Here is a 25,049-nt window from a genome sequence, read left to right as displayed (position 1 = left end):
TCCATTGCTTCCCTTCAGGGGAAGGGAACAGTTCACTTGAAAAGCGATTTGAGCTGAAAACCGTATTCCAGATCAATTTGCAATACATTGAGGTATTAAATGCATTGCATTTGATTTATAGCTTTGTTTACTCTGCATTACCAAACCCTAGTGGGATTCAGAGAGAAGCTGACCACAGCTGAAAATACCCAGATCTGGTTCACCTGAGGAGAGCTCCTATTTGTATGGAAAAGAGTAAGACATTTCAAGAGTTCACAAATAAATGCAAGCAAATAAAAATCACCCATTCTATTTTAATCCCTTGGTTTAGGAAATGCCTTGACTAACTATTTTTCTCTTTTCTACTTGGTTAGGTGTCAGGGTATACTTTTTTATACACTTGGCCTTAGTCTCCAATGTATCCTACAAGTTGAGCAGAAGTATTCTACAAATCATACAGAAGAGAGAGCTTTAAAGTTTAGACACTAGAGGGGGAAAAATATTAGGAAGGTGTATTAGCTCAGATTGTCATAACAAAATGCTATAGGCGAGTGGCTTGAACAACAGATTTATTTTCCCACAGTTTTGGAGGCTAGAAGTTCTACATCAGAATTTGGCAGGGTCGGGTTGTGATATGGGTTCTCTTCCTGGCTTGCAGATGGTTACCTTCTTGTTATGTCTTTATATGGTTGGGGGAGAGAGAGAAATCTGGTCTCTTTTCCTCTTAAAAGAACACCTAATGACCTCAGTTAGCCTTAATTGCTTCCTAAAGATCTTATCTCCAAATACAGACACATTAGGGGTCAGGGCTTCAACATACAAATTTGGAGGGGAGGGTGAGGACATGGCTCAGTCCATCACAGAACATATTTCTTTCTAAGATGCTCCAACAGATACCACGCTATTTTCCAAAAACTTGGCTAAAATCTGGTACGAACAAAGGAAATTTACATTGGTCTCAAGAACATGGTATTGTATAAAAATGAATATATTTTACATACAGTCTTTTAAAAACAATACTATAATCTTTTAAAATGAAGGTGTTGGTTATCATTTATCTCCTCTGCGATAGTGTACCTGGACGTTTTTCCTTCCTCAATTTTAACTTAAAGCCCTCTCGAGCAATGTGGCAGATGGCCTACTAAGCATGTTCTTCTAGGTTTCAATAATATTCATCCTGTTCCTTGCCAAAAATTCATTATCCTAAGATCCAAACTCGTGGTCCAGAAAATGCAATCTTTTCCTTTGGCTTTATCTATTTAGCCACTTTCTGAATTCTTACTATGCTTCTAAATTTATTTCACCTGGAGGAAACCACCTGTTTGGCCCTTCAGTTTCCCCTAACTTGGACTCCTAAGAGATTCGGATTTGATCTTCAGAGCTCAAGGGGTGGTGATATGACCTTTAAGTTTACAAGAGTAATATGTGAAGATGACTTCCTCCACTTGCCAACCCAGAAATAATGAATTTTTTGTTACTTAACATTATGCTAGATGCTTTGAACAAAATAAATACTCTCTCTGACCCCTAAAGAAGGTTGGGTTCCCTTGCTGCGATTTCTTATTACCTGTACTTTCCCTTAGCAAATGTCACAACTGCTAATAATTAACACTTTGTGTAATTGTTTTATGACTTTGTTCTGTTTGAGCCAGGGCTATAATATGTAGTCACTATTGCAGCCACTGCATTTTATAGGATTCTGGCTCTCATGCTGCTCCTACTACGTATCTATTGAGTAAATGAATGAAAAAAGCATAACTCCTATGACTGAGGAAACATACAGACAAATCGAGAATGTGGGATACTCAATAGGAAAAATGACTAGGTTTCTTCATTAAGTCATTGAAGGAGGGTGCTGCTTTACAATAAAAAAGAACTATGAAACATAATAACCAAATGCAATGTGGACTTGTTAGCATACTGATTAGTAACAAACTGTTGAAAGACATTTTAGAGGCAGCTGGGTAAATTTGAATATGAAGCAAGTATTAAATGAAATAATAGCAAGGAATCACTCTTAATTCTGTTTAGGTATCATGATTACTTAAGAAAACACCATTTATGTTAGTCCTTTTGGGCTGCTATAACAAAATACCGTAAACTGATTGGCTTATAAGCAACAGAAATTTATTTCTTACAGTTCTGGAGGCTTAGAAGTCCAAGATCAAGGTGCCAGCTGGTCTAGTGAGGCCCACTTCCTGCTTCATAGACAGCTGTGTCTTTTTGCTGTATCCTCGCATGGCAGAAAGGACAAAGGAGCTTTCTGGGACATCTTTTTAAGGGCATTAATTCCACTTATGAGGGCTTGAACCTTTTGACCTATAGGCCCCAGAAGCCCTTACCTTTAAATATTATACCATCACCTCCTAATGACCCTGCCTCCAAATACCGTCACATTAGGGATTAGGTTTCAACGTAAGAATTTATGGGGGACACAAACATTTAGTCTATGGCACCATATTTTCTTTTGGAAATGCATCCTAAAACATGAACTGTAGAATACTTTGGCAAAAGGCAAAGGATATACATACAAAGGAAATAAGACAAAAATCTTGATAATTGTTGAATATGTGTTATGAGTAAATGGGAGTTTATTATGTTCTCCCTACTTCTGTGAATGGTTAAAATTTTTTATATTAAGGAAAAAAACCCCAGCAAAACATGGTCCCTGCTTCCAGAAAAGTAGTTAATGAAAGGATGACATGAAAATATATGAAACAAATGCTAAACAGATACTAAGCCAAATAATAGAGACAGCAGTATGGGTTCAGAGAATGGTGGTTAGGTTGCAGGGATAAGGAAGATCTTTATCAAAAAGGACTTAAGCCCAGCTTTGAAGGATGGAGATTTCAGGGAGGAGAAAGGCATTCTGAGTAAGAGAAAATGGCATGTGCTGTTGGGAGTACTAAGCAGTCCCTTCAGCCCTAGTCCTTTTTCTCCAGTAGTAGTAGCCACATATCATGGTACTACTCAGTAAGCACACTAGCTTTCTTCTCAAATTTATCAGAGCAAAGGTCCATGTAATTTTTACATGTCTCTTTTGTGACCATCATCACTCTATTTTTATAGCTTGGTAGCATGACTCCACTACATCCACCACTTTCTACTCTAAGCAGAAGGGCCTGTTCTCAGTCTGAATATTTAGTGGGGAATGTGAAGCGTGTCACACCTCCACATGATAAGAAACATCAAGAAAGGGAAGAAGCTGAAGGGAACACTTAAGTACTGGATTCTCGTATTCCTAAATTCCCTTGACTTTAATTACTACTCCTAAAGTGTGCCAAGCAATGTGGATATACTTATCCTTGGTAGAGTTAGAAGTTCCTTAGTGATTTTTTAACTTGAAGAGATGTGAAGAATTGACTTGTAAAGCATTTGAAAGTTCTGTGCCCTCTCTCCATGTTTCTGTTCAGTTGTGCCAGTTTTTTTTTTTTTTTCCTTTAGCCACTTGAGGCAGGGATCGTGCTATGTCACCAACTATTATGAGTATTTAGTAGAGCAGGTATTTTTATCCTCAGCCACTAACTCACCTTAATAGTATGGGATATACTATTAGGTCATTTATATCAAACTTGGTTATAATTGAATTAATGGCTTTTCTTTCTATAAATATGTATGCAAGAATGTTATGTGTTCTGTCATTGTGTCTTTAGTGAGATCTATGGGTTTGATAATGTCTCCCTGAGTGCGATTCATTTTACTGTACAGCAACCCCAAGGCTTGTCATTATGGACAAGCCATCACCAATGCCTCAGCTCCTTTTGGGGGAGGATAAAGGCTCTAGATACTCTGGACAGTAAGTAATATTTTCTGTTATTAATATATGAAAAGAAGTGTTCCGAAGAGAAAGGAATAGGCTTCATTGATTGTGACCTGGGCTTGCTTCCTTTTTTGCTCTATTTTTATTTCTTGAGCCATCAGAAATGAAATTTAAAATCAGTTAACTTAGGGCTTTAATAATTGTCTGCCTATATGTCAGAGATTACAAAACAAAATCAAAATCTTTGACCTCACATTCTCTCCTGAACTGCAGGTTCATGTTTTCATCTATCTTTTTTGTGCCTTTACCAGAGATTCTATACCTCAAATTAACCACAGAGCATGGTGGTTAAGAGCTTAACTCTGGAATCAGACTTCCTGGATTCAAATTTCCCTTCTTCCTTTTTGTCCCTCCTTTCCCTACCCAATTCATTTTCACCATATTCAAAAAATATGTCTTTTAATAAAGTACATATCAAATTATTTAAATCTCCTGCTTAAAACTATTCAGTGTTTTCCTAGAATAAAATCCAGACTCTTCACTGGCTAGTCTGCATCTGCCACCTCTTCTTCGTCTAATTCTTAACTCCTCCATCTCATCCTACTCCAGTTCTACTAGACTTTGTTTCTAAAACATACTGTGTTTATTTCCTTTGCTTAGAATATTCTCCTTGCAGATCTTTACATGGCTGTCTCCTTCAATCCTCAGATGCAGGGAAGTCTTTTCTGATCATTCAATCTAAAGCAGCCCTTTCACTCAGCACCTTCTACTGCCTTAACAGAAGACCATAATAATAAAATCATAGTTAGGTAAAACAGTAGAGCATGGTTATTATGAACACAAACCTTGGAGCCAGACTCCATATGACCGAACACTAATCTTGTCTACTACTAGCTCTGTGATTTAGACGAAGATACTTAACCTTTCTGTGTCTCAGATTTTGTCTTCTGTGCAATAGGGTTAATAGTACTACCTATCTTGTAAGTAATAGTAAGAGTTAAATGAAATGAAACTTAAAATACCCTTTTAACAGAGTCCATAGTTAGCAATTAATATTATAGTATTGTCTGAATATAGTATAGTATAAAGGAAATTATAGTATTGTCTGAATATAGTATAGTATAAATGAAATAAATGAAATTATCTTGTTCATTTAATTGCATGACTTGTTGTCTGTCTCCTCCATTCTAAACTCTAAGCTCCATTTTAAACTCTAAGCTCCTTGCTGCCTATCCCCTTCACTTCCAAAGCCCCCAGTATCTGAAGATAGCTGATAGATATTTTTTGAATAATTGAATGAATGAACAAATAAGTAAATAACATTGGATAAATTAACCTTGAAGTCTTTTTTTTTTAACATAAAATGAGGGTGCATTATTGTGAGGATTAAAGGAAATCTATTACCTTGACACGATGTGTCATATAAAGAATGGGAAGACAAAATAATATAAATCTTCTATAAAGATACATGCTTGCATATGTTTATTGCAGAACTATTTATAATAGCAAAGACATGGAACCAACCCAGATGACCATCAGTGATAGACTGGGTAAAGAAAATGTGGTACATATACAGCATGGAATGCTGTGCAGCCATAAAAAGGAATGAGATCATGTCCTTTGGAGGAACATGGGCGAAACTGGAAGCCGTCATCCTTAGCAAACTAGCACAGGAACAGAAAACTAAACATCACATGTTCTCACTTATAAGTGGAAATTGAACATTGAGAGCACATGGACACAGAGAAGGGAACAGCACACACCAGGGCCTGTTAGGGGGTGGGGGCTGAGGGGAGAGAATTTAGAGGATGGGTCAGTAGGTGCAGCAAACCACCATGGCACATGTATACCTATGTAACAAACCTGAATGTTCTGCACATGTATCTCTTTTTTTTTTTTTTAGAATAAATAAAACAGGTTGGATAGGGGAATGTGTATGTCTAAAAAATCATATTCATAATCCCCCATCCCATGCAAAAGATCTGCTTTGTTCCTGTCCTTCTTAATGACTTCAGTACTTTATAGTATGTTCTCTGTAGCCTGCCTTTTTAAAATGCCTCTGTAATCCATCTCATTTTCACTAGTTTAGATCCATATTATTTCTTGCCTAGCCTGTTGTAACAGTCTTTCTACTGCCTACCTTTCTTTCCTGTGCTGTCACCCAGGCTGGAGTGCAGTAGCACCATGTCAGCTCACTGCAAGCTCTGCCTCCTGGGTTCATGCTATTCTCCTGCCTCAGCCTCATGAGTAGCTGGGACTACAGGCGCCCGCCACCATGCCTGGCTAATTTTTTGTATTTTCAGTAAAGATGGGGTTTCACTGTGTTAGCCAGGATGGTCTCGATCTCCTGACCTCATGATCTGCCTGCCTCGGCCTCCCAAAGTCTGGGATTACAGGTGTGAGCCACCACACCTGGCTCCAATATTCTTAGTCTAGTATAAAAGGGTCTTTACTATATAACTTCAGTTTAATATCGTTGCCTCTTCTGTAGCCCCTCCCTTCTTGTGCTCTGCTCTGGCTATGCTGAATTTCTCATTGGGCCTACATTCATCATATTGTATTTTCCCTGGTTCTCCACATTAGCCTCTCTTGTTTTTATTCTTCCTGGTTAATCCCTGTCTGTCCTTTGAGATCTAGCCCAGTTGTTGCTTTATATGTGATTCCCTCCATAATTTTCCCAGACAGAGGTAGCATTTTCCTCTTGTTCTTTTGATTACTCTTCTTCTACCCTGTTGTTTTAATGATCGTGTTGTATATTGATCATTTCCATGACTGTCGTACCCAGTTAATCTGGCAGCTCCTTGGCACCAAGACATATTTTTTAAATACACATTTGTGTATTTGTACAAAATACGTATATGTGTGTGTGTATCTTCCTTTTATGGAGTCTTACAGAAGGAAAGAGTCCTTATACTCTAATACTTGAAGCTTAAAGTATAAAGGATGTAAGAGAACAGGAAATCAGAGATTCCTGGAACTTTCTCCAAATTAGAGCAAAGGATTTCTAGAAGCTTTCCTCTTTAAGTTATGCCAGAGAGTCAGAGTTAGAAAGAGAAACAGAGGAGGTGATAGTAGGGACTTGTCTGGCTACAGTCTTGAGTTTCTTGTCTGCATCTATTTACTTGAACCAGATTTTCCTTCCTTTACCTGTCTCCATGCTGACTCTGAGCTGTGCAGTTCCATTTCACAGGTCTGCTCTTTCTAAACTATGTCTCAAGATGCGCTAGTAATGCTCTAAACTTTTGGTTCCTCATCAACACCGCTGGTCTGGCTGGCTCTTGCTGTTGTCCTTTTTTGACCTATTCTGGCCTTTTTTGTTTATCACGATTCTTCTCTGACAAATGTGATTCCTAGTATTTGACCCTAGCCTGATCCAATGACTGATTCTGCTATGCCCTTTGGTTTTCCCGGAAGGGGAACTTGTAGACTGTCAGGGGAGCCTGATGATACCCTGGGGCCAGACTGTGACAGCCAGTTGTGCTCAGGCCCCTTGGCTGCCTGAGGGACCCTTCTCTGGATATTCAGCTAATTGGGGATAGACAGGTACTGCAGTTTTCTGTCAGTTTGTCTTTATTGTATTGATAAGGTACTTGGGGAGGCAGCAGTGCATGCTAATGACTAAGCAGTAAGGTTGTCAGAGAGATTATGAACTGTTTGAGAAGAGGAATGATCACTTCTGCTTCCTTTGTTTTCCTTCTTCATACCCCCTGAGCACACATTAGTCCTCAATAACTGTCACCTGAGTAATAATTACAGGGTATGTAGATCAGTTTTTTGTTTTGTTTCATTTTCTTTCAGATTTTGTTTCATGCTGAGAGAGAATAAGAGATAATTTTGTTAAGGTGGAAAATGTATAGACAGGTAGATACTAATCCAGAGATTTTTAAGTATATTGTTTATCACTCAACAGTAGTTGCACTCTTTTACAGTATTGAGATTTTGTTGTTAAGGTTATTTTATTTTGTGAAAAGATGTAAGTCCTTTATTTCTCTTAGAAATAAAAAGATATGAAATAGCATGGCTTAATGTTCTCTCCTTTCCATGACAGATTAGGATCCCTGTTAATGTCCTGCAAATTTCAAGGCTGATCTTGGTTGGTCGAAGGGAACAGAGGGGAGAAAATGAGGGCATTTCTGCATGGAATCAAAATGAGATATATTTGTCAAATAGAATAGAATTTATTCCACAGTAAAAAGAGTAATCTGTCCTCACAGGCAATGCAGAGAAAGTAGTACTTAGAGTTAGGGATCCTGTTTTGAGCTACTTTGCCCAGTGTGCTGCCCAGAGAGAAGGAAAGAAGCCTTGGAAATGGAGGCTAACTAGTTGCAGTTTCCAAACAGAAGGCCAGAGACCATGTCCCAATTGCCATAGAAGCAAGTAGGGTGAAATTGGCCAGCATGGAACACAGTTTAGTTCTGTATTTCTCCTTATCCACCTGCTGACCCAGTACTATGTGGGTCAGCCCTTAGAGGCTTACCACAAAAGGGACCTGTCTGTTCCTCTTCAGTTCACATATGCTGCTCAACACTCAGGTCATTTTTATTAATTTCTAAGGCATCTCAGCTAGAATTTTCGCCACAGTTTTTAACTACAGATGCATAGTTGGTTTAATAAGATAAGCACACAAAGAATTTCCTTTAAAATTTTGTTCTGCAGTGAGCCATGATCATGCCACTGTACTCCAGTCCTCCAGTCTGGGTGACAGGATGAGATCCTGTCTCAAAAATAAATGAATAATATAGTGTTAATAATATGAGCTATTAATTATTAACCCTGCTCTTCATTTGAAAACTTGAAAAGCAAACTCTACTTTGATTTTTAAACGGTACTTTTAGAAGATGGAGGGATAAGGAATTACTGCAAGGGCATAATTCTTTTTCTTGTTTCCCTGTCTTTATTAACTTTGTCTTTAAGGGTGAAATTCTGGCATTTTTTATTCTTGCAAATATTGGAACACTTTCTGTTTTGTGATAAAACTAAGATGCAACATAACGTAGCTTGTATTTTTTTATTTCTCTTAATTATACCCTGAGAAATAACCCATGTGATGTTTAGGCCTTAAAATTTTGTATTTAGTTTTTCTCATTTCATATAAAAAACATCTTTTACTTGTAGTTGAAGATACCTGCTGATTGTACATGAACCAGGCAAGTTTTATCATACATACTTTCTATACATAGCACATTTAAGTATTATGCTTTCAGCTCTGTTTCAGACTTAGTCTTTATGTCTCTGGTTAAATATTTGGGTTGGCATTTGCCAGGGTGGTCTGTCAATGCTGTACTTTCATGCAAGGCCACTTTAATAAATGATCTTTTAAAATTTCAAAATATTACTGGATTTGTGCCTAAAATATGGTGGTGGTTTGATAAATGTTTACTGAATTTGTGCATATATACTGTATGTCTCCTACAATTTTTGTATTTCCTCTCTGTGTTTCTATTAGCAAATGTATGTACCAATAAACAGCACAAGAATGCTAGTTCATTGACTCTGTAATACACATTGTGCCTAGAAAAATCTAGTCTACATTTGATATGATATAGGTGCTGATATTATTTAAGAAGGGCCTTATGTTCAAGTATTAAATATGGTTTCAAAGATGGTGTATGGGTTCAGAAGGACTTGGATTCAAATCCTATTCCTGCCGCTAAGCCCGTTTTAAGCTTCTCATTTCTCATTTTTAAAATAAGAATAATGGATCTTGCTTCATAAAGTTGATATGAGGATTAAATGAGATAATATATATCAAGCATATAGCACTGTGCTTGATACCAAGTAAACACTTAATGAATTGTGGCAGCTGCTTTTCTTTTTGTCATCATTGTCAATAGTAGTCAGTTATACAATGTTAAAGATGTATTTGTTACACTTACTTTTGGTAAATTCCAGCCAAAAGTTCACTTTCCTTTTTTTTTTAAAAAAAATGTTCTCTTTCAGTATATCTCACTTAACATTTTTGTGGAACCAACACGTGTGGCTAGGATTGACCATAGATAGTACTTATATGATTAACAAATTTCTAGGAATGTAGCAGTTTTGTAACTGAGAGCTTAATTTTAAAAAGAGAAAACTCTCTTGAGGAAACATTGGCAAATTATACAGCTCAGCAACAGTATAAATTGTATGGGTTGCTTCCCAAAACTTCCCTAGTAGTTTAAAGACATAATGTTTCCTCTCTACCCTCCCAACACATATACAAGGATGGGTAATGCACAAATAATCCATAGGAAGCAGGTGAGAGAAAAGAGATGCCAGAGGCTTTGAACCTTTTCCCCCACCACCTAATACAGTTTTGAGTTTCCTACAGCTCTGGTCCTCCCTGTCCGCTTTTCCTAAAATATGCACCACCCACCCTGCACACATGTACACGAGATAGATACCAGTACCAGGACCTTTTCATTTTTCTTCCCGCTTCTGTCAAAACTCAGATTTCTACAGAGCTCCTGTTAAGGCTACTCATTTATTAAGTGTAATCAAAAAGAGGAGTTAGGAAACTCAGAGAATCTGAAACTGGTAGATTGTGCGTTGGGAGATATAATTAAGAAAGGAAAGGGCAAATGGAAAGCTCTTCTCTCTGAAACCTTACCTCCCTGTGTTTAAAATAAAAAAGATACTTTACTAATATTTCTGAAATTCAGGAAATGAGAAGCTTCTATGGCTATGTAGACAGGCAAGTCCACAATAAAATCCATTCTATGAATGGATCATTCTTTCTCAGATTAAGTGGCAGTTCTTTAAAGAAAAATATTTGAGACACATAAATGTATTTGGTTTTGTCCCATATCAACCATTACTTTATGATGCCCACTTGCAGCCTTGATTTCCCAGGCTCAAGCGATCCTCCAGCTTCAGCCTCCTGAGTAGTTGGGACTACAGGCGCATGCTTCTGTGCCTGATATATATATATATTTTTGTGTGTGGAGACATGATCTCATTATGTCGCCCAGGCTGGTCTTGAACTCCTGAGCTGAAGCCATCCTCCTGCCTCACCTCCCAAAGCAATGGGATTACAGGCATGAGCCATGGACCAAAGCAATCTTAGTAATTAATGGGAAAAATCACAATTGTTCGATGACCTTTAGCAACTTTGTCAAAACTTTTAACTCTTATTGTCAATTATATATGTATATGGATAGGCAAAAACAGTAAAAGTAATATTTAGTACATTGATATTTATGCAGTACAATTTGAAACATGAGAAATATTGAGAATTAGTGGTTTTTTTGTGAAAAACTTCTGGAGAATTATTTGAATAGTGCTTCCCTTCTCATATAATTTATGATATGAAGCTAGCATCATTTCTGATACCTTGATGAATTTTCACAGACCTAAGTTTGCATCAACTTCCAACATTTTATCCTTTGCTCTCAATATCGTGAAAGAGCTCCACATTGCTTTAGTGTGAAGTGTTTCGTCAGCCTGTCATTTTCTCTGGACATCTTCATCCTTTGCACCACCACTTTTCTCATCCATGTCAATAAGTTTGCCTCTACAAAGTGCTTCTGGCATATCTAGAATTTCTTGAATGGACTGACATTGTTGTAATATTCCCACAGTCAGTGATTTCTTCCATAACTACATTTACATTTGATTTCAGTTTCACTTCCAGTGTTATCATTGTTTATTTCTTTGTTACACCTTCATCTTTGTTGACCAGTTCTGTCTCTTTGTTTACTGTTTTTGTTAAATGTCATGTGGGTTTTTTACTGGGAGACAAGGAGCATCCCAGCTGCACGCTTTGCTATCTGTATGTTAACTGAAAAACAGGTAGATGCACAGTGACTAATCACTGACTGACCTTGAAAGAAGTGACTTGATGGGTCACTGATCATGAAGCACGTCTGTTGTTTATGTGGTGTTTTTTGAACTGAAAAGCTAGAAGTGAAGGTTTTACTTCATGCAGTTACTCATTAGTAATGGTGTGGTAACTGAAATTTGAACCATGTTGCTGGGTGACTGGTAAATTAAACCATGGTAACTGAAATTTGTGCATATTGGGACCATATTAAGCAAGGATATCAACACTGAAAACCTGTCAGATAGGCCAGACCACAAAAGCTGGTCCAGGTCCAAAGACAGCTTTCACTTTGTTTCATCACCTCAGCTAACAAGTGAGGAAAACATATAAAGTCAAAGTTTGATGAGGCAAGTGGACTGACTTCCCCAGTGTCCCCCTTGTTCCTCCTCAAGAAGGCATTTCTGAATTTTGGCAGTCTTGGCCACCCACTGGGCTTGCTGCATTTACCCATTTTGTTGGAATTGCCATTGAGAACCAGAAAGGCAAAGTGAATTGCTCGAGGATAGTAGCGTAGCACTAGAGCTTATTAGTTTTTTGGTACTCAGGTGTGATATTCTTTTACCACATTTGTTTTCTTCAAACACATCCTGTTTTTCTGTGTGATAGCTATGAGACAATACGGTCTTAGGAACTTTCTGTTGTTAGAGATGCTCTTTAGTTTAGTTATACCACCTCAAAGGTCATACCAATACGACTTCCATTTCTCTTTCACTAGGGACAGAAATGATCTTGTATCTCTTAGAGCTGTTTGGACAAGGGGAACTCGCATCCTTTTCTCTCATCCAGAATGTATGTATCAGTTAATATTGCAAGCTGAAAAATCCTTTAAGCTTCTGTTAGATTCTGGCAGAATACACTTCCCATACCAGTTGTAGCTCCCAAACTGCTCTACAGTGTTTTTTCTGGCACAATGAAGCCTTTGGCCATCACTGCTACTTTGAAAATCAAAGCCTTTTGGTCTCTAATGGAATGTTTATAAAAATACTCCGTTTTGAAATTTGCTCAAGAAAAGGAGGAAGTATGGTAAATGATATTAGAAATCCCTCCAGCTTGCCTTGGCATAGCTTCATTTAGTGTTATGTACTTGAAATATCTAGAATTAGTGTGAATACAAAAGTATTAAAACCCAAAGATAAATAAGCTCATATCCTCCTTCTATGGAAGTTTAGCATCAGATACTTATCCCTAATTGTTATTTCTCTATAATAAGATAAATTGCCCTTTGCCAAATTTAATATAGTTATCTTGGATAAGCTGAAAGTCTCCTGACACATGTCAAAAGTCTCATCTATTTGCAGTCTTAGTAAGGTGAAGTTTTTTGGGGTGGAGCAGTATAGAATGCCAAGCCTGTAGCAAAAAAGGCTGTACTGTATATATGTCAGTCTGTTGCTTTCCTGGGTGTCAGTGAAATAAAGTAAACAGTCAAATGTAGTAAACTAAACATGTTTAGTTCAGTAATACAGTGGCTGTCATAATACTTAACATGTAAAAGAAGGCCAAGGACCTTTAGTTTATCCTGTGGTGTCAATCCTGTCTCAATGTAAGGCACTAGTGTATCTTAAAGTGAGAGGATGACTTTTATTCAAGAAATACACAACAGGCAAGTGCCATATACCAGGAATTGTTCTAGGAATCTGGCAGTGAATATCAGACAGACTATCTGCTCTCCTTGAGTTTCTGTTCTAACGTGGGAGAAAGAAAGCAAATAAATTACATGAATTGATTAATTGATCAGTTGCATGGCTTTTAGTATACATTTCTGTCAGTCTGCCCACCAGCACAGGTCCCTTATTAGCATGGGAGAAGAGCCTGATCACTGAAAGTATTATAGATTTATACAGTATTGAAATGAAACTTAAGAAAATTGGGGGCAGTGGCCTTTTAGAAAACAGCCTAACGGCATCAGTGACTTCTGCTTGCTTGTCTCTCTCATATGTGATCTGCTGGCCTTTGTTACTTCTCTCTGAAATAACACAAAAATTATGTTTAGGGCTCTCATTGACTTCAACTCCAAACCATATGTTACTTCTTTTAAAAACATAATTTCTAAAAAAAAAAAAAATATATATATATATATAGAGAGAGGCAAATACAGTATCTTAAGATGATACTATATTTGAAATTCCAAGCTAAAACCCTGGAACAAGAAGCTGGTAATATTTTGGGAGGCATTCTTTATTTTTGAGTAGTCTTTCTGTGTGTAGGCCTCTGAGTTCCCAAAGATATCCTTTGGTAGCAACTGACTTAGTATTTAGTAGCATTATTTGATTTTAAGTCATTTGATTTTTTTATCTGAGGAGATACCTTTATTATAAAACATTTTACTTGAAAAAATTTATCTTGGTAAGCAAATGTAAGGCTGTCACTTTTGCTTATTTGTATTAAATAAACATACTACACAGTTTTCCCATTTAAAAACGTGGGTTATTTGATTATGCCAGAGTAGTTACAATCAAGAACTCACAAACATTTGTACTTAATGTACTGAAAGGTCTTTGCCCACTTTTTAAAAGTTCTCTTACAGAACTACAACTCTGTGAAGTACTACATTTATAAGCCAAAACATTTTTAACAAAGAGGAAAAATCCCAGGTTATTTAACCAAATACAGTAGTAAACTTTGTCTTTAAAATGGGGAGGCTTGTTATTATAGTTGCTTTTGTTTTTGTTATACCTGTGGTTTTTGCTGTGTTTTTTTAGAAGTTGAAGGGAGCATGCTCTCTCTGGGGGTTCAGTTAATTGCAGTGAGTAGATCAATATTCAGCAATCATGTCTTTTAAAGCCCTTTGTAATCTTGAGATTTTATGATTCTATATTTACCTTTGCCTCTGCTTTTTCCTTCAGTGATAAGAGTGCAGGGATTATGTAGGGGTTGAGATAGGGAATGAATTGGGCTAGTAGTTTAGGAGGTGATAGGCATTAAGTGGGAGTTGAAAACATGTGGTTGATTCTGAGAGGGGCAATTGCTATTGGCTTCTACTTTTTTTGTAGTTTTTTTTTTTCAATACTAAATACATGTTCTTAATCGTAATTATTTTTCAAATTAGGGGAAAAAAGGAAGAAAATGATAAACCCAAAGATAAAAATAATTTTCGAAAGTCACCTTCTCATAGCTTCCTCCAAACAGACAATCCCTTAATTCTTAGAAATAGGCCAATATATAAATCATCAAAAAGATGATTAAGAACAGGCTTTGAAAAGAATTTTGGAGGAGATAAGGTATTTTTCATGGGATTAGAAAGTAAGGCTTATGTTATTTATTGGCTCATAAGAAGTTTCCTGAAAGATAGAATTTATTTTTGGTGATAAGATTGAATTTAAGGTAGATATTTTATCTAGACAGTCTTTTTAATCTTTGTGTTCCCAGCCCCAAATATACCACCTAACCTATACTAGGTACTCAAAAATTGTTTCCTGAGCTTAACACAGTACTCATTCTTGATGGAAATAAGAGCAAGATAATACCGGTGTAAAAGGAGTAGATTTTTTATGAACAAAGGAATTCTTTTTCAGTTACTCTCCAAAATGTTCTCTTTCAGAAAGTATACAAATTTTTTTTTTTTGCCTAGTATATTAGAATCACAAGCACTGACTTCGTATTTCAAAGTTGAAGGAAATGAGATTGATGTCCCACACAGCTGTAAAATGCCTAAAATAAGTAGTGCTGACATGAATTAAAGGCCAGTGCTCTGAAAAGCCACAGAAAAGCTTCAGATCAAGGGTGGCTATAATTGAAAGGGCCCAAATAAGTATTTAAAACCACCCCTCCTGAGACTGCTAAGATTTCTGAATTTCAAATTGGCATTTTATGTTTGACAAGGTGACATTGTATAAGAAATGTATTGTAAAACACTGCTGTATGATAGGAAAATGATTGAATGTAAATATTTCAAGATGTAGACCACTGTTCAAATGTTATCATAAATCTTTGCCATTGTTTTAGGGGATAACTCTTCATGCATATATGAGCTGAATTGATAGAGCCAGCTCTTCGAGGGGAAATCATCAGCACATTTCTGCCTCTCTGCTACCATAGGTCTGATTCAACCACAAAAATATCCTATTAGGTTTTGCTATTATTATCATATGTTTATTATTATGTAAGTGGGGAAACCTTGTTTTGAAAATATACATCTAGCATTTTCCCTACTCATTGAGTGGTCTGAAATGTCACTGTTAGGTGAAATTAGAATAGCCTGGGACAGTTTGCACTCTCAAACCTTGAAAAGAAAAAAGCTTGAGTTATAAGATTAACTATCTTTCCATTCTTTGTAGGTTTGGAAGGTTTGCAGTTGCTGCTCTTCAGTCCAAAGTAGAACAGTATGAGCGTGAAACCAATCGCCTCAAGAAAGCCCTGGAACGAAGTGATAAGTATATAGAGGAACTAGAATCTCAAGTTGCACAGCTAAAAAATTCAAGTGAGGAGAAGGAAGCTATGAATTCCATTTGCCAGACAGCACTTTCTGCAGATGGCAAAGGGAGCAAAGGCAGTGAGGAGGATGTGGCATCAAAGAATCAAGGCGACAGTGCCAGAAAGCAGCCTGGCTCATCCACCTCCAGTTCTTCTCACCTAGCAAAGCCTTCCAGCAGCAGACTGTGTGACACCAGTTCTGCGAGGCAGGAAAGTACCAGCAAAGCAGAACTTAACTGTTCTAAGAACAAAGACCTATATCAAGAACAGGTAGAAGTAATGTTAGATGTGACAGATACAAGTATGGATACTTATTTGGAAAGAGAATGGGGGAATAAACCAAGTGATTGTGTACCCTACAAAGATGAAGAACTCTATGATCTTCCAGCTCCTTGTACTCCTTTGTCCCTTAGTTGCCTTCAGCTCAGTACTCCAGAAAATAGAGAGAGCTCTGTGGTCCAAGCAGGAGGTTCCAAAAAGCACTCAAACCATCTCAGAAAGTTGGTGTTTGATGATTTTTGTGATTCTTCAAATGTTTCTAATAAAGATTCTTCAGAAGATGATATAAGTAGAAGTGAAAATGAAAAGAAATCAGAATGTTTTTCTTCCCCAAAGACAGGATTTTGGGACTGTTGTTCCACAAGCTATGCCCAAAACTTAGATTTTGAAAGTTCAGAGGGGAACACGATAGCAAATTCTGTTGGAGAAATATCTTCAAAATTGAGTGAGAAATCAGGCTCATGTGTATCCAAAAGGTTGAATTCTATTCGCTCTTTTGAAATGAACCGGACAAGAACATCCAGTGAAGCATCAATGGATGCTGCTTACCTTGACAAAATCTCTGAGTTGGATTCAATGATGTCAGAGTCAGACAACAGCAAGAGCCCTTGTAATAACGGTTTTAAGTCACTGGATTTGGATGGGTTATCAAAGTCATCTCAAGGCAGTGAATTTCTTGAGGAACCTGATAAGTTGGAAGAAAAAACTGAGCTAAACCTTTCCAAAGGTTCTCTAACTAATGATCAGTTAGAAAATGGAAGTGAATGGAAACCCACTTCTTTTTTTCTCCTCTCTCCATCTGACCAAGAAATGAATGAAGATTTTTCACTCCATTCAAGTTCTTGTCCAGTAACTAATGAAATCAAACCCCCAAGCTGCTTATTTCAGACAGAGTTTTCCCAGGGCATTTTGTTAAGCAGTTCACATCGACTATTTGAAGATCAAAGGTTTGGGTCATCTTTGTTTAAGATGTCCTCAGAGATGCACAGTCTTCATAACCACCTTCAGTCTCCTTGGTCTACTTCCTTTGTGCCTGAAAAGAGGAATAAAAATGTGAATCAGTCAACAAAAAGAAAAATCCAGAGCAGCCTTTCCAATGCAAGCCCATCAAAAGCAACTAAAAGTTGACTCATTAGAAAGGTGTCATTTGTGGTTTTGTCCTGAGAGAAATAGAAAAGTTGTTAAAGTTACCTTTTTTCCTCATAAAAGTTCTATACAAATTGGAATTGATAATCTTTAGTCAAGTATCAAGTCAGGATGGTGGATTAACCTGTACCCAGAATGCTTTTGTTCATTTTGAAAAAGACTTTGTTCTTTTCATTTTTATTTGGGAGTCTTTGTGACCAGAGAAGTTAGGGAGGAGGTTATTTTTGTGTTTTGGGATTGGTTGGTTGGTTTTGTTTTTGGTTTTGTTTTTGTTTTTTTACTGAATTTGGTATGTATCTCGGTTGGATGTACATTGTTTTTTAAAAAATGTTATTTAACTGTTAAGATACAGTGGCCTGTTGATAAGCCCCACTTGTCTTCAGAACTTGGATTTCTTAAATAAAACTTTTAGTGTTGTCTATACACTGCTCAATAAGACACTTGAGTTTAAGCTTTTCCTAGGGTGGAAATTATTTTACCTGTCCCTTTTTATTTATGTTTAGTGATGGCCTAATTTTTCTGCAGGACCATGATGGAGAAATAGCACTCTAGCCTTAGTCCAATATTGATTTACTTTTTTTTTTTTAGGTTTTATATATATGTTTGCATTTTTTAGCATTGTGTTTTGTCCAGTTTTGTGAAAATGTTCTGATAGTATGAAAGAATACATTTTCTATATGAAGACATTTGTTTTATGTTAGGTAGCTTATATTTTCTCCTCTGTGTGTGTGTGTGTGTGTATGTGTGTAAAATCAGAAGTTTAGCATACTATGGAAAGAAGGCATGGAGCACTTGGGTTTACAGGAACCTAAAACATAGCTTCATTGTTCCAGATGTACAGGTTTGAAAGAGCTCATCGCCAAGTTCTTGATCCACTTGCATTCCAGGGGAGTTTTCTTTTGAGTAGTATGTTTCTCGTTTGCATGTTACTGTTCTTTGTGGAAACTATGCATGGTAGCATTTTTGCTTGCTGTGTTTTCCATACTTAAGAAAAAGAGGTTTCAGTTGGCTGATAGAATATCTTTTATGTAGGACAAAACTTTTCTGTGAAGAGTGTTGAGGGGGTGAAGATAGGTAAGAGGTAAGCACAATTTTTAATTTAGGCTCTGAAAAAGTGTATTGTTCTAAACGTATTTGGTATGCCTATATAGGCCTTTAAAAATGGGTTTGTATGCTGTTTAATGTTCACTGAACATTTTACATTAATATTGTACTGTTTTACATTAATACTGCATGCTTTTCTATGTGAATTGAATAAAGAATGTCATAAGCACTGTATTCCTTGATGTTGATGATGATTCTTTGTCTCATATATTGAATTAGCCTATAAAGACCAGGAGAAACTACCTTTTTTTTTTTTTTTTTTTGAGACGGAGTCTCACTCTTGTCACCTAGGTTGGAGTGCAGTGGCACGATCTCTGCTCACTGCACCCTCCGCCTCTCAGGTTCAAGCAATTCTCCTGCCTCAGTCTCCTGAGTAGCTGGGATTACAGGCACCTGCCACCACACCCAGATAATCTTTGTTTTTATTAATAGAGACAGGGTTTCTTCATGTTGGCCAGGCTGGTCTCGAACTCCTGACCTCAGGTGATTCTCCTTCCTCGGTCTCCCAAAGTGCTGGGATTACAAAAAACTACCATTTCTTAATTGATTTTATAATACATTGACAAACTGTGGTCCATGGACCAAATCTGGCCTGCGGCTATTTCCCAGGCTGGAGTGCAGTGGTACAGTTATGGCCCATTGCAGCCTCGGGTGGGCTGGGTTCAAGCCATCCTCCCCACTCACTCTCCCACAGATCTGGGACTACAGACACGCACCATGTCAGGCTGATTTTTTAGTTTTTGCAGAGACAGCGTCTCACTATGTTGCCCAGGCTGGTTCTGAATTCCCAGGCCCGAGTGATCTTCCTGCCTCAGCCTCCAAAAGTGCTGAGCCACCACACCTGGCCAATCATAAAATTCAATTTTATGCATTTTAATCTTTTTTAAAAATCTCCCTTGAAAGGCCTGTGAGCAAAAAATGGAATTTACAGTTTTAGATGGTTTTTAAAAATCCATAGATTATTGCATAACAGGAAAATTATATTAAAGTCACATTTCATTGTTTCTAAATAAAGTTACTTGAACACAGTTACACTCATTTGTTTACATATTACCTACAACATCTAAAATATTTACTATCCGGTCTTTTACAAAAAAATTTGCCAACCCTTGTTATAATAGACTGAGGATTCAATGAAACCATAAAAGTGACAATTCACATTTGTAATTTGAAGAATCATGTCCTCCATTTATAGAAGTAATAGCCAGAGGCCGGCGTGGTGGCTCATGCCTATAATCCAAGCACTTTGGGAGGCCGAGGTGGGCGGATCACCTGAGGTTGGAAGTTCCAGACCAGCCTGACCAACATGGAGAAACCCTGTATCTACTAAAAATACAAAATTAGCCAGGCGTGGTGGCACATGACTAATCCTAGTTACTTGGGAGACTGAGGCAGGAGAATCGCTTGAACCCAGGAGGTGGAGGTTGCAGTGAGCCGAGATAATGCCATTGCACTCCAGTGAGCGAAAGTCCGTCTCAAAAAAAAAAGCCAGAAAGAGCTAATTTAAAGCAGAATTTTGTTTTATGTTACATATTTTCCAATCATTTTTCTGATGTTAAAGCTAATGGATACATTCAGAGCTATTGGCACTTTAAATGTCTTCGATAATATGACTACATGTTAGAAACTCAAATATAGAAATTAAAATTTTTCTGTCACAGGTTAAATTTAGGGGTGGTATGATCTAAATCTATGTTCCTCCAAATTCACATGTTGTAACACCCAAGGTAATAGTACTAAGAGGTGGGGCCTTTGTTAGGTGATTAGGTCATGAGGGCTTTGCTTTCTCTGAATGGGATTAGTGCCCTTATAAAACAGGCCTGGGTGCCAGGCACAGTGACTCAACGCCTGCAATCCCAGCATTTTGGGAGGCCGTGGCAGGCGGATCACGAGGTCAGGAGATCAAGACCGTCCTGGCTAACAGTGAAATGCCATCTCTACTAAAAACACAAAAAATTAGCTGGGCATGGTGGCGGGCGCCTGTAGTCTCAGCTAATTGGGAGGCTGAGGCAGGAGAATCGCTCGAACCCGGGAGGCGGAGGTTGCGGTGAGCCGAGATCGCGCCGCTGCACTCCAGCCTGGGTGACAGAGCGAGGTTGCCAAAAAAAAAAAAAAAAAGCCTGGGGTAGTTTCCCTGCTTCTTCCGCCATGTGAGGAGGACACAGCTGGAAGGTACCATCTTTGAAGCAGATAGTGAGACCTCACCAGAATCTGCTGGTGCCTTGATCTTGGACCTCCCAGGACAATGAGAAATAAAATTGTATTGTTTAAAAATTAGTCCAAAGCATTTCGTCATAGCAGTACGGACGGACGAAGACAAGGGGTAAGCCTCATTGTAGTTCTATCTGTAATCAAGGATGTGTCTTTTTAGTCCAAATACACACTGACACTGTGACATGGATATCTGGAGTGTGTAACCTGATTTACTAATGACTAACCTAGGTGAAAGCATCTATGTTGGACTAAGGTATTTTCCCACTGCTTATATTCAGAAACATCCCTCCATTCTCCCTAAAACAGGATTCCACGTATTGAATGTGTGCCATTTATTTAAAGGGTCTAATCTGTGTAGGATTTGATTTTAATCACACATTCTAATTTGTACTCGACCATAATGTGATGTCATGGTAAATATGGTGGTTTCGTAGATTTTTACATCTATTATGTACACACACTACAGGCAAAAACAAACAAAAAACAACCCTATCTTATACTAAAACTAAGTATCTTGCTAAGCTAACCTCTATTTCATCTAATTCCTTATTTCATCTAATCCCTTCTTAAAACTTTGTGAGCCAAGTACTATCGTCCCCAGTTTACAGAAAAACAAATTGAGAAAGTAATAACACAGCTGGGATAGATATGAACCATATCTTGGAGCTGGGTCTCTGGCTCTAGAGCTTCTGCTCTTCTTGTGTAATAAAGAATTCACATTTATAGACTAAAGGACAAAGGGATTTGAAATTTTTGAAATTTTCCAAGAATTATTTTTAAAGTATTTTGGAAGTATTAGCATGTTCATTTTTTATTTTTACATTTGAGACAGGGTCTCTCGCTCTTAGGCTGGAGTGTAGTGGTGCGAACACAGCTCACTTCAGCCTTGACCTCTTGGGCTTAGCATGTTTTTTTACAGTAGCATTTAGTTCCTGAGTCTGACTACTAAACAGAAGCTCAATGGTGGGAGTTGTGTGTGTGCCATTTAAGAGATTCACACTGACTCTGACACTTAGATTAAGTTAACCTTCCTGTCTTGGTTAATTTCACTAAGGCTATGATAGAAAAAGATGTACTCATGATAAGGAAGCAGACAGTTCATGTTTTTAGAAAAATATCTTTTGACTGCTTAAAATGCGTTGGCTATGGGAATGTGACAGGATGCTAGCAGTTTTGTTTGTTTTTTGGTCATGACTTAGCATTCATCTTTTATTTTTAAAATCATTCCATCCAAAAATGACAAGTCTTTTTCCTGTTTTATGGAGTTAGCTGACACAAAAAAAGAACATGGTACAGTAAGATTTACAGTCCCTTAATTTCAAGTCTGCTTTGTTTCCCAAACATCTCTTGGCCATCTACATTGGTTTGAAAAAACTACTGAAAAAGACAACTTGGTCTTGAATCTATAATGTTTCAGGAACTTCTTGTTTCTACTTGAATGGTTTTCAATGATTCAAAGTGAAATACATACCCTAGATTTTTCCCCCTTTTGTACCTTTGGATGATATTTGTAGAGAGAATCAAACTAAGATTAACTTTATGGGATGTACTTTATTAGATTGGAAGGGTTTCCCAGAGCCTCATAAGAAGGTCTTTCATTCCCATTTGTGGGAGTCCTACAACACAGCTTTTGCCTATCACGATGTAACCTGATCCTTTTAATAATACTTGGCAGAGAAAACCTTTTAAGCAATGATCTCTGAGTGCACAGTGAACATTTATTGCCTAATTCTCGGAACCCCACTCAGCTAGGAAGCATCTGTGAAGATGCAGATTTCTTTACAGAACCCACCTGGAGCGCAAGTTAGGGCGATCTTCAGTTTTATACGACTGAGGCAGTCTAGAATGCCTTGAGTTACAGCTCCACTTCAGAAAGAAGGCGGATTCTTAGGCCTGCTGTGTCTTTTTCTTTTCATTATCCTAGATTCTAAGTGTTATGTCTTAATGAGGAGCAGACCCTCTCTAATAAATGTTAGTTTATTGGTGTGTAGAAGTGTGGGCCTTATGTGACATTTGTAATTTGGGGATATAAAGATCCTTTTCCCAAGAGATTTGGCTTGGCCCTTTACTGAGACTTACTGGGAGGTGGGAGGATGCAATTCTAATGCATTTTGATACTTACATTATTTGTGAGTAGAAAAATGCCCCTGTTGGGGATAGCGTGGAGCAGTGAGAAAGTCTGGTGTCTTCACAGACTTGTTATTCGTAATGGGTCTTGAAGGGTGAGTAAGAGTTCTGCGCGGAAGAGGACTTCTCTCCTGCGTGTCGGGCTGTGCTGGAGGGTACGCCTATTTAGCCTCTGTCTCAAAAGAGGTGCTGAAGAAACCATTCCTTAACGTCAGGGCTCATATTTGAAAAAAGTTTTCCCGGATTGCTCCAGCCTGGGTTTACACGTTTGGCTTTGCTCCGCCTCCTCTCGGAGTCCCCAGAGGCTCTTGGGCTTGCCCCAACCTCCTGAGCCGGCGGCCTGATGGCGAGACAGTGGCTCCCTGGGCGCTGGAAGGCTTAGGCGGTGGCGAGCTGGCCCATCATCTGTCCATTAAGATGAGACTTGACCTTTTGAGGGCAGGAAGGGGCGACCTCGCCTAATCCACCGGGTCATCTTTGTGTTCGGGTTGGGGAGATGGGGTCCGGCCCGCCAGCCTCGGCTCTGAGCCCTCTTCTCTCCCTGGGATTCCAGCGAACTCGGCCTTCTCGGATTCCCGCCGCCGGTGCCCGCTCTTCCCTTCCCCTCTAGCCCCCACCGGACCCCCACTCCCCAGTTTCGGGAAGACAGACGCGCCCTAGCCCTTCCAGCCTGATTTTCCCACTTTCTCGGGGGCACTCCCGGCTGGTCCCGCCCAAGCCCCACCCGAACGGCCCGCCCTGAGGTTTCCTTTCGTTTTATTACTACTCGTGAAACCTGGCGATTAAGACGCGAAACCAACAAAGAGTTTTCTTTCCACCTTAACCTTGCACACAATCCTTTAACAAATTAATTAATCCTAATGAATTAACACTTCATTTATTTAAACGCGCTACAGTCCATGAATTAAATTTTCATGCAGTGATTAAAGGCTGTTAAAATATGCATGATTTCGTTAAAATTTTATAATAAATCAGGGCAATGTGTTACATGACAAGGCAACGATTTCCCAGTCCCTCGCAAGGGGCTTTGATTTGTGCGGGCGGCGGGAAGGAGGGGCGACTGGCGGCGGCACCGGCGAGCGTTGGAGCCGGGCGACAGGACCCAGCTCTGCACTCTCGGGTTTGGACTCGCGTCCTTGCGGTTTTCTCCACGGCTTCCAGACCCTTTTGGGGATCTTGCTCCTGGAGGCAGAGCGGAGCCTGCGGAGAGCGACAGGCACCCGCTTCCAGGTCCTCGGAGCCGCGTTTGTGGGGGCTAGGGGTCCCCTCCTGCCCATTGACTACCGCAGAGCTCCCTCCACCCGGAGCGTCCGTGCGTTCTGGTGGCAGCAGCCGGCAGGCAGCTATCCGCGGAGCAGGAAGGCGACAGAACTTCCCGTGTCCTTGCGTGGGGTCATGGGCAGGCGTGTCTGTTGTGGAGTTTCGTTTGTTTGTTGTTGTTCTAACCCAGGACTTGGAAGCCCCTTCTCTGATCAGCGCCTTCTTCCAGCTTTGAATGCGGCAGGGCCCAGGCGGGGCGGGGACGCCCCTGCTCCTCCTGGGACCTAAATCACAGGGGTCCGTGGCCATGTTCAGCCGTAAGACATTGTTCACTTGGGCTGCGAAACTTCTGGCAACTATTAGCAGGGGAGGCCCAGCCCCTGTTGGGACAGAGACGTAGTAGTCATGTGTCACCCGTAGGGCTTTCACAAGGTAGGTGGGTTTCATGTCCACGGAGAGATTAGGGTGGAGATATATACATAGGTCTATATCTATAGATATGACGCCAAGAGTGACAATAGTCAGCATTGAACTTTCCTGGGACACATCATCTGGGTCGCTAAGTCATCAACGACATCTCAAGGTGGGCTGGTTAACGTCCAGGAAAATGTCCCCAAAGGAAGTTGCATTTAAATTAAACGACCAGACTAAAGAAAACAGTATATTTCCCACCGGTTTCCTTGAGAACCTCTTCTGCCGGTCCCAGCTGGAGCCCAGTCTGAATGCCTTAGAAGCAGAGATGACCACGGGCCCCAGTACCGCCAACCACTCCGGGCCTTAGGGACCAGAGGAGGAGAGAGGCCGCGGGAGCTCCGCAGTGCCAAGCAGAAAGGGAGGACGACGGTCTCCGGGAAACCTCCGAGCCTAAGCGACCCGGAGCGCGGCCCGGGGAACTCCAACCTCAGCTCTGGGCTGGGTCCCACGGGCCTCGGAGGGCAGGGCCACTGCCCGGGATGGCCCCCAGTGAGG

General features: G+C 39.2%; 1 protein-coding gene across 2 annotated transcripts in view; it reads left to right on the top strand.

The window, feature by feature from the left end:
• Window positions 1-18,656, top strand: part of OBI1 (ORC ubiquitin ligase 1) — a 43,963-nt gene extending 25,307 nt beyond the window's left edge. For both annotated transcript variants that reach the window (XM_003257363.3, XM_003257365.3), the window contains one exon: window positions 15,815-18,656. In XM_003257363.3, coding sequence (XP_003257411.1) covers window positions 15,815-17,357 — 1,543 coding nt within the window. In that variant the 3' untranslated portion in view covers window positions 17,358-18,656. The remainder of the gene's footprint in view (window positions 1-15,814) is intronic.
• Window positions 18,657-25,049: the final 6,393 nt, after the last annotated feature.

Source organism: Nomascus leucogenys, chromosome 5 (assembly GCF_006542625.1).
Source record: "Nomascus leucogenys isolate Asia chromosome 5, Asia_NLE_v1, whole genome shotgun sequence".
NCBI lineage: Eukaryota > Metazoa > Chordata > Mammalia > Primates > Hylobatidae > Nomascus > Nomascus leucogenys.
Note: the sequence above shows the minus strand (reverse complement) of the source record. Positions and strands in the feature narration are given on the sequence as shown.